The sequence below is a fragment of the Ctenopharyngodon idella genome, chromosome 5, assembly GCF_019924925.1.
Source record: "Ctenopharyngodon idella isolate HZGC_01 chromosome 5, HZGC01, whole genome shotgun sequence".
Lineage (NCBI taxonomy): Eukaryota > Metazoa > Chordata > Actinopteri > Cypriniformes > Xenocyprididae > Ctenopharyngodon > Ctenopharyngodon idella.
In genome coordinates this window covers 19374579-19385344 of record NC_067224.1, presented here as the reverse complement: position 1 = coordinate 19385344, position 10766 = coordinate 19374579, and the positions used below count along the sequence as shown (strand labels likewise).

The following is a 10766-nucleotide window of genomic DNA, read 5'->3' as shown; positions in this document are numbered from 1 at the left end:
AATATGTTGAATTGATGAATAGCCAATGATAAATCGTTAGGCTACTGCTAATTAATTTAAAATATTTTAAATTTGCTGAGACCCCCAACACTAAATATTATGCTGTTTAGTGTTTATATAGATCTTTGAGACAAGAGGGGCTTTCTATTAATGACTTTTTTATTATTATTTTAGCAGCTGTCGCACTTTGGAAATGACACTAATTATTAATACACATCCGAATACTTCGCATCCTGGTTTTACCATTTAACATTTATCATTTACGTAAAAGAAGAGTATGTAATGAAACATATGAAGTCCAATGATTCAATGTATGACACTAGTTTTAAACACAACTACAATGTGTTTTGTACTCTACAATGTAAAAAACATTTTGTAACCGCGCCGCCTGTCAGAGATACTAAACAAATGACTGGTAGATTGTGGGTTAACGGGCCGAGCGTTCCAGACAGGGCGGGGCCATCGGCCGCGATAGATTTGATTGGCTGCCATTCACAGTGCCATGGATTCGGGGTGAGTTCAGTTTACGTGACGCACAAGTAGGGGCGTGTCATTGGCGAAATCAGCTGTAGAAACAATAACACACCAACGAACGCCCCAAAATGAGAGCTTACCTATAAATGTCAGTAATTTCAGGAGAAAGAGGCATCTTTGAGAGAGTGAGGTTAGATGTAGCACATTTAATGGTTGAGGTTCTCCACTGCATTCTGCAAACTTGTTTCAGGGGATCTCTTTCAGCTCAACAAAGAAAGCTAGTGTGAAGATGCTGTCTTTGTGTCAGCCGTGACACGCCAGCGAGTTGAACACAAACAGTCGAGAGTTTTTCAGACACGTCTCTGTCATTTAAAGATTTGATTTGATCTCCTGCACCCGGTTTAACGGGAGCCAGGAGGGAACCACGCGCGGACTGGCATGTGGGTCAATTCTGGAAGCGTCGGAAGGTAAGGTGAAGAAATTTCACTTTGTTTCACCTCATGACAATCATGCAGCATTTATTTGCGAATTCTTAGTTAATGTTGCATTATTGCACTGAGAACTGCATCAAAACTGACTAGTAAAAACACACTAACCACCGCCCATCCTTAACGCTTGATGTTGGAAACGTATGGCAAGCCGTTTTAACATGTATTCATTCAAATAACTAGATACTAGCGTTCATTCATTCATTCATTCATATATATTTACTGTTAACCTGCGTAATGACTTTAGTAATGACTAGTATCTATTCAGTTAGTCAACAGTACTCATGCATTACAACTTATGCCCTTTCTGCTAGTCACTTTGACAGTAACAAATTCCACTCTGTGGTTCACATAACAGCTATTCGCTGTTTACTAGTTACCTTTTTACTATGTGCTCACCATGTTTATGAGACAGATTTTTATCAGTAACATTCTCTATTTCACTAGTTACAGTTGCTATTTTAAAATTGATAGAATTTTATAATTGTTACTTTATAGTTCAGTGAAAACCTACACCGTGTCTACACAGGATGCGGCACACCAGCTTAAGGCTGTCTACATTAGATATGACAAAGAGACCATTGTAAATCCATTTGTCCTTAATGTCAGAAGTGGTACAAGCACTTGGTTAAGTCAGAAATAAAATGGGGCATCATTTTACTGTTGGGGATTTGTCATCATTTGTCAATATTGGCAGTGACTAGTCATTTTGAGTCATTTTACTTGATTTAGTTAGATTTAAAACCCTTTCAATCTTTCAGATGCAGAGTGACCACCCAAATCAAGACTACATTGTAGGCTATATCAGCTGGTATGTATAGGTGGGCAAGGGGTGGGCAATATGAGCATAGGCTAATATGAGAAATGTTTGAGTTATTTTTGTTAGGCTATATAAAAGAACAAAGAAGCAAATTAGCAAATTACAAAAACAATAGTAAATTAAAAAAAAAAAAAACTTTTTTCAGATACAGTAGGTTTATTTAACATGTATACATTTATTTAACATCTTGTGTTGTTTGGTTAACATTAATGACAGACAGGTATTTAATTGGGCTGCTGAATGCATGGACGTAATATACTGATACATATCCAGTTATTACCCACCTGTTTACGTCCACTTAAGCCATAACCGACTGTATTCACGCGAGATACTCCACACGATGGACATTTTGACATATGTGTGTGCGTGTATTTGACTCAGGCGCAAGGAGAACTGATCGCGCGTGCAACAGAGAGAGAGAGCACACGCGAGAGAGCGCTTCTGTTGTGTGTCATTCAGCGCGATTCCGCCTATCCCGCCTTCACTAACTGCAAGTTAATCGATAAAGAATTGTGATTGAATTGTAATTTTGTGATACGACAGTCTTGGCATTTCATTTGGCTGTAGGCTAGAATTAAATTCATCCCGCCAAAGTGGCTAGTGGGAGTGGCTGTCTTACCCGCCACAGCTGAATTCTACCCGCATTTGGCGGGTTGGTGGGTGTTAATGTCAAGCCCTGAGTACTACTATATAATGAATAGGTACTAATAAAGTTAAAAAAAATATTCTAGTTTCTACTCTATTAAATACCAGTAGCATAATAGTCTTAAAGAATAAATGATAACATGGCTTGCCATAGGAAGCATGTCTTTGTATCACGTTGCGGCTGCTGAAACTCGCCACCTTTTGCTTTGGCCAGTTTGTTGCTATGCATCTTCTCAGTCTTCATAATACCGTGTTTTATTTGTGTATGTATTCATTTTCCACAGCACACTCTGATTCGGTGTCGAGCATGGGCTTGGCTCACCTTTTCTTGCATTTTTCTCTCTCTCTTTCTTATATGAACTCACATTTCATTCACTGGCATTCTGTTTCATCTTAAAGCGAGAAATCCTCTTACTGCGAGAATTCACTACTGGTTTATATTTCTCAATGAAACACATTCTGAATGGGTGCTGAATTAGGGCTTCTTACAAGTATGAATGGGGGTTTGTCAATGGCCACCTCTATACGTTTCACACAATACCTTTACAACTGATCTAATCACAAGAAAATATCTTGAGCATTTGAATTCTCTGAAATGCCACCATGATGCATGTGTTTTTTTGTTTGTGGCTTTGTATGCATGAGCCAAGTTCTCCCGCTAATGCTATTGTGAGATCTTACTGACTCTTTGTCCATTATAATCCAGGGACAAAGTGAAGCGTTTTAGTTTTTTGCTGATTCAGCAATCATTATTTTATGATGTGACTGTTATATTGTTCAAACATTGCTTGTCAGCAATCAACAGCTGCTACACACTCATTACAAAGTGCAGTTAACATCCTGTCATGCTGTTCAGAAATTGATAACAGAAGTGTGGTGTGATTTCTTTTTTAATGTGACTCAGATTTTATATTACAACTTGTATTCAGCACATGTAACCAGCTTTTTGTGTGCTCACCTTATCTGACAATATTTGATCCAAATGGCAAGTGTTGATAATCATAAAACAAATGCTGTGCGATCATCCATAGCAAAAATGCTCTCAGAAAAGACACCCCTATCAGCGCTATTTGAATACATTCGCTTTAGCTGTTCCATTGAGAGCTGAAGTCTGGGGACTCCACCTTTCCTTTTTTTTTTTTTTCTCCATGGGCTGACTTTAATGAGTCTCTCATTGCTGAGTTTGCTCTCAAGGGTAAAGGTACAGTTGTATTTATAGTGCACATGACAGCTTAGGTCCATAGGACTTATGAAGCTGTAGTCAAGGTGGGTCACTGTGCTAAATAGTTAAACTCTTGTTGAAGACTTAATTGGTGGTTCACTTTGTTATGAAGAAGTTTAACTTCCGCACATCTCACTGTAATTACTATTGTTGTTCTTGCTGTACTTTTTTTGGAGTATAGCATGGAGGGCATGAGTGCGAGTCGGCTGCATTTACGACCAGTTTAAGGATCATCGGAAAATACCATATATTGGTATATATTGCCTCCAAAAAGTATTTGGACACTTTTGGGCATTTAAGTTGCACTTAGATAAGAAAATATTATATAGCTAAATATCAAACCATGTGGCATGTGCAAACAAATGATGCTAGTGCTTTCTCAAACTTCTCTTTTCAGAGCCATTTTTCAATAACTTTTAACCAACTGATGTCAAGGGGATTTTTTTTTTTTCAAGTAGGGTCGGAAATGTTGTAATTATGAGTTCTGACCACTTTAATGACTGAAAAAAGTTGTAAGGGGCATGTTGATTTGGCATATTGCAGAAACACTGATCTGTAATATAGATAAAATCATATAATATATCTGTAATCCATGTAAAGAGCGAAAAGCAAGCCTGTAGTGATTTATAATGGATAATTATGCAAGTTATTTTAATTTTACATGTTGTATTTCAATCAATTTAAAGATGGGGTGTATGGAACAGCTGATAGACAACAAGTGAAGTTGATCACTCAGTTTTTTACTTTGCGTAACACAAACACTGAGTGATAGAAATGAGTAAGCAATAGAAATATAGTTATTTTGCTTTATTTTTCATAAGTTTGTTTTGTTTAGGCTAATTTATGTTTCTGACTTGAATGGGTTACATCATAATAATGAATGCCAGAATCGGAGGTATGAATTTCCCAGGTGCACCTGAAGGCAGCATAAACGTACATAAACGTTTCACACCCAGAAAATATGTAAATACATTTGGTCTTAATTTAGTATTATTCTCTATTCTTTAATTTGAAACCTAACACACTTGTTTTGTCCAATGTTTTGCTTGAAAATTGTGTATGTGCTATAGTTCTTTTAAAAATCAGTTATGTATTATTAAAATCGGTTATTTTTTGTTATAAAATGCAAAGACAATTTTTGTGGCTACTGTATGTGAAGTAAATAAAACGCCCCTGATGTGTTTCACTGAAAACGCTATCACAATGACACAGTGACTGATGGCATTAAGGGGAAAGATCTAACTCGTTCTCTGATCTGGAGGACTTGGCACTCTGAACGACTTTGTGGCCTGGCTATAAAATGTCATTGATCCACTAAGAGACATTGACTCCTTGCAGTACAAAGACTCTCTGAGGTTGTACGCTGCAGTGGTGCAGTTTGCTCAGTGTTTGCTGTTTTGAAGCAGTCTGGTATTTGGAAACACTGTCAAATCTGGTGTGCAGCAATACACTGCTCTACTTTAACCTGTTTACTGGCAAGCAGGAGACCACCGCATTACATAAGTTGTCTGCGCTCATGGCATAGCCTGTCTTTACATGTCTCCTCTATAAACACTTGAAAATAGGCCTATATAAACACCATGCGGACACCCTCAGGGCAAAACATTTGGCATGATGCATTGACGGAAACTACAGAAATTAGGTCACTATAACAGGCAGGGGTTATGTGTTGATATGATTTGGATTGATTTAGCTTTCATTTTTATAAAAACGGGAAGGTCTGGTTTCAGTGTTTTAGGTCGGGGGCTTGCAGGTGCTCTCTAAGAGCGAGGTTTTTAATCGTGGATTCTGGTTATGTGACGGCAGAGAGAGCAGCCTTTGCCACTGGAGCTGTTATGTAACACACACACAGTGCAGGAGGGGCGAGCAAGTCTCCGCTGCCCAGCTGTCTAGAAAGACAGATGTACAGAGAGGGAAAGGACAGTCAAACTTACAGAAGGAAACTCTTGTTTGAGATTTATCTCGTGAAGAGATCCTGAAAATGTTTCATTTGACTCCATAATTAAATTTTAGTGGTTGCCACAAGAAATATGTGGAGAAAGAAAGCTTGAGAGTGCTATACCAAGTTATTATAACCTACCAAAAGAGTTTATTGTTCATTAACTGCCATATTTGCTTGTGGGTTGTAGTTGGTCCACATGCTGTGATATTCTTCTCTCTATCTACCTACATATTCATACACACACACACACTGAGGCTGGCAGGACTGAATACAAGCAGACGAACTGTTGTGTGGGCCCGTACAGTGTTTGTGAATGGAGTGGGCGTCTGCCACGCGTCTCATCTCTCTTTCTTTCTCTCTCGCTCATTCTCAGACCTCACCTCCCACTGTTTCTATCACTGCCTGTCACTAAAACAAGCGCTAGTGTGGCACACTGCTCGTCTCATTCCCCATGACAAAACACTGACTCACTCAACTGACTCTGCTAAAAGCTTCATGAGACATCCATGTCTCTGGTATCATTGCTTATATTATAAACATTTGTTTGTTGTGTTTGTGTGTCACAAAAGGAAACTGTACTCCGTTCGTAGACTTTCTGACCAAGTGTTCAGAGATAGACAAAAACACAACAATGTAAATTCTGTTATTATTTAATCACCCACATGTTGATTCAATTCTGTAAAAATTTCTTTCTTTAATGGATCTGTTTAATGAAAATTAATGTCAAGCTTTTAATGACAAAAAAACACCATAAACCTTTTATTAATCCATATAAGTTGTCATGTAAGTCTCTCAAATCTTCTGAAGCTGTACAGTAGCACAGTGTAGTGTCTGAGAAACAGGCTGAAATTTATTATTAGGTATTATTCATCAAAAATGTTTCTCAGTGCCATTTTTAAAGGAAGGGAAGATTTTCATTGAATAGTGGCTTAAATTTGAGGTTTTTCTCACAGAAAGCTATCATAAAGTTTCCATTTTCTTATGATCACCAAGGCTGCATTTATTTAATCAAAAATAAGGTAAAAACAGTAAAACTGAGAAATATTTTTTACAATTTAAATTGACTGCTACTTGAATATATTTTAAAATATAATTTATTCCTGTTATGACAAAGCTGAATTTTCACCATCATCACCAGTCTTCAGTGTCACATAATCCTTCAGAAATCATTTTAATATGCTGATTTGGTGTAGAGTTGTCAAAAGTACTGACTTCGGTACCATGTCGGTACTGACATTTTAAAAATGTGAGGCTTTGAGCGCTGTTGAGCGGATTCGTAAACCCCTCTGATTGGCTATTGTGTTCACGGCTCATCGGATATGTCTGTGATTGGCTTCAATGATCAACGCTTCAAAAACGTTGTAAATAGTCATAAATGACGCTCTTCACCGAGCGCTTACACAGATACACACGGGAGCGTTTGAAAGCAGGCGTCTTTCGCGAACCAGTCCACTGATAGATGTCTGCTTTCAAATGCTTCCGCTCCCGCTTTTAAAATGCTTTCAAATTCAAACACTTCCGTTTGCTTTCAAATGCTCCCATGCGTTGATCATTGAAGCCAATCACAGACATATCTGATGACCACGTGAACACAATAGCCAATCAGAGGTGTGTACGAATCCGAAGTCGGTACTTTTGACAACTCTAATTTGGTGCTTAAGAAACAATTCTTATCATTATCAGTACTGAAAACAGTTATGCTGCTTAATCTTTTTGTGGAAACTGTGATGCATTTAAAAAAAAAAAAAAAAATTAAAAAAAAACTTTTGAACAGTAGTGTTTTATAAAATTATAGAAATAAAAAAATTACCTTTTACATTCCAAAGAAGGAAAGTCATAAAGGTTTGGAAAGACACAAGGGTAAATAAATGATGACAGAGTAGTCTTTTTTTGATTGAACTGTCACTTGAATGTAATTTCCCACATGTACATGAATGATAATGTGTAGAGAGTTAAAGTGGAAACATTGTGGTTGATTGTTTAAAGTGCCTAAGCTTGCACTCACACCTCTGAACCCACTGCCCCAATTTTTGCACGTACCCACGTACATAAAACATACTCAAGTCTGTTTCTTTGAACTAATTAAATTTTTTTTTTTTTTTTTTTTTTTTGCAGTCATATGCAGTCATCTTCACCTTGATAGAATCCTCCATAAATGTTGGTGACTCTCACACAGCAGTTATAAAGATTACTGTTAGATAACATTTACAGCTCGGCTTCATCAGCCCGTTGATGAATGTGCCAGCATTATGTAACCTATTAAAAAAGCTTCCTCCAGAGCACCCTTAACACTGACAACATTTCACAGTGACGTCTCTGAAACCTTCTTCACTGATCCAAAATCTCAAAACTGGCTGTCACATTCCCCTCATGAGGAATTAACTGAGCACCGCTGCTCTAGATAAAACCTATTATGGGCCGTTTTGACACAGTCTTGGTCAGAATTGCCACCTTGCTACTCAGAATGAATTGATTGAATGAAAATCATTTTCAGACCCCAGTATGTCACTGGAGGCCAGAACTGTGACGTCTTTGTCAGTGGAACAATAAACAGTAGCCGTATTAATATTTCATGAGCTCTTTTTATGGAACGTTAGCTGTCTTGGACAGCGGAGCTCAGGACGGCTTGTAATGTAGATAGCTGTATCACTTTAGCTGTATCAAAAGAATGCACTGCTCTTAGTTGGCCAAGAGTGTTGCCTGTGTGTTTATTCAAGGAAATTCTTTATTGTTTCCCAGAAAGCTAATTGATTTGTGCAGCTCAGGACACTTTTAGTGCATTTACCAAGGGTAATTCAAGCCGTAGCTGGTGCACTTTTAAAGCCACAGAGGAGTTATGGTTCCCAAAATCATTTGTATTTAATTTTATAAGGCCTCTTTTATCATAGTGGTGTATTAATATTGATTTTTTTTTTTTTTTTTTTTTTTTCAGCTCTATGCACTTGCTCAAATTTATGTGACTTCTTGAAGCAAAGCGGTTCAGCTTATTGAACAAATGTCTGCATCCATTATGAAACCAAAAATCTCTCATTGTTTCAGGGGGGAGAAAAAAGCACATCTCACATTGCTTGCTTTTGTTTGAACCTAAAAGAGAACTTTCTAGTTGTCATGGATATTAAGTTACAGTCATATGTGTTGGCACGCAGGTCTTCTAATGATTTGTTTCAGATGCATCCCTCAGCAGGTTTTTTCTCTTTTCTCTGCAGAGAGCTGCAGTCTTGATACCTAGGAGGTTTAAGTCAGTGTTTATGTGAAATTATTATTATTATGTGTTAACGCTGTTTGTTTCAGTATCCTGGGCAAAGCGTGAGAATAAATGCTGTCTGGTTTAGCTGTGTTCTCTCATACAAATCAGCATTGCCACTGGGCTTTGACCTTAGTTAGCTTCAGGTGGATTCTTCTAAGACTCCAAAAGAAAAAAAAGTGCTATATGCACTTGATCACGTCGACTTTGAAACTCACACACTTTGAAATGCACAGCCAAGTGCAGAATTGTGTTGGCTGTCTTTGTTTTTCCTTCCTTCTACAGAAATAGCACCTGACCCAGATTTTTGTTTAAACTTTGAACATTTGGTGAATGAGTAGACAGTACAGATGACGCCATTCATTATTGTGGATGTTGTTTTGAGTAACCACAGCAAATGGAGAGAATTATTATCATTTTCCTATTATAGTTTATTGTTTGTCATTTGTATTTTGCTATTTTTGTTTTGTTTGGACTTCTTTGTAAATTAAAAAAAATGGAAATGTATTAGAAACTGAGTTTCTTTTTTATACTTCATGATAAACTGTTTTGTCCTGTACTGTTTTTTTTTTTTTTTTTTTTTTTTGTCAGTACAATAAATGATTAGCAGTACTTAAACTATTTCTCTCTATTTTGCTGTCTTTTAGGGCCTTCTCCATGGATATAGACACAGATTATGAGCGACCCAATGTGGAGACCATAAAGTGTGTGGTGGTGGGTGATAACGCAGTGGGCAAGACCCGGCTAATCTGTGCCCGTGCCTGCAATGCCACCCTTACTCAGTACCAGCTGCTTGCCACCCACGTGCCAACTGTCTGGGCCATCGACCAATACCGTGTGTGCCAGGAGGTGGGCAGACCTTTGGCATATTGTGTATATGTTGAAAAGCATTAAATGTTGATATAAATACTGCACTGTAACTGTACATACATGGCAATTGCAATGGAGTGCAACCTGTTTAACCAGTGTATTTATAGGCTTTAGATTATATAAAATAGTTCAAATAGAGGGGATATATATATACTTGTATACTTGTAATATTTGTTCATTTATTTGTAATATTTATATTAAAGGCACAATATGTAAGATTTTTGGATTAAAATATCCAAAAAATAAGAAATAAGCAATTTTAACCAGGACACGAACCGTGTCCATGCATCGCCTATCAATGACATGTTTTATTAGACAAGGGAACAACTGTTTGGATACATTTATAGACAGAAAACTAATCATTGTTATATACTGTAGCTCAACACGTTTACGCAGCATTCACACGGGGCGTCGGCATTAACGCTTCTAATTTACTTTGAATGGGTGACGTCATGCATTGCCGAACAGAATTGTGGGTTCCGTCGCTTCACTCGTGTTGCATACGCCAACACAGGCGTCAGCCAATCAGATCACAGACGCTAGCCAATCGCGTTCATGCAACACCGGAAAGTAATGTGATTGGCTGTTGTACTATGACAATCGCGTCAGCTCACGTTTCAGACACGCCCTCCGTCAAGCGTTGACTCTGACGTCCCGTGTGAATGCAGCGTCAGTCTTGTTGTTTGAATCTCGTTTTCTTGATTATATTAATATGATATTCTAATATCAATCAAGCTTACTGCAGTGTGCAACAAGTGTCTCATAGCAGCCGCCGAGCGAACGCACAGAGTAACGTTATAACATCATTTTCAACACACTCAAATCTATGTAATATGATAAAAGAGCGCTGCGTTACCCCACATACGCTTGACCGGAAGAAGCGGAAGCGGCGACTGCGGCATAATAAAAGTTCAGCTGCTCTCGAGGCGTGTGTCGCACTCGTCTCTCATTAGCAATCGCTCCAGTGGCCTCGTTCAGCTCCCACAGCATTCGGCCCCGCTCTGCTTCATACTACAGTAACGTTAATAATCTCATCCATGAACATGATTCATGATTTCGAC

At 38.0% G+C, this 10766-nt stretch overlaps 1 protein-coding gene across 2 annotated transcripts in view; it reads left to right on the top strand.

Moving 5' to 3' along the window:
- The first annotated feature begins 358 nt into the window (after positions 1-358).
- Positions 359-10766, top strand: part of rhobtb4 (Rho related BTB domain containing 4) — a 36270-nt gene continuing 25862 nt past the window's right edge. The window contains exons 1-3 of one of the 2 annotated variants that reach the window (XM_051894301.1): positions 361-941; positions 1724-1773; positions 9483-9684. In XM_051894301.1, the coding sequence (XP_051750261.1) occupies positions 1724-1773; positions 9483-9684 (252 nt within the window). In that variant the 5' untranslated portion in view covers positions 361-941. Of the gene's footprint in view, positions 942-1723; positions 1774-9482; positions 9685-10766 lie in introns of both variants that reach the window. The other variant, XM_051894302.1, reaches the window with a different exon arrangement.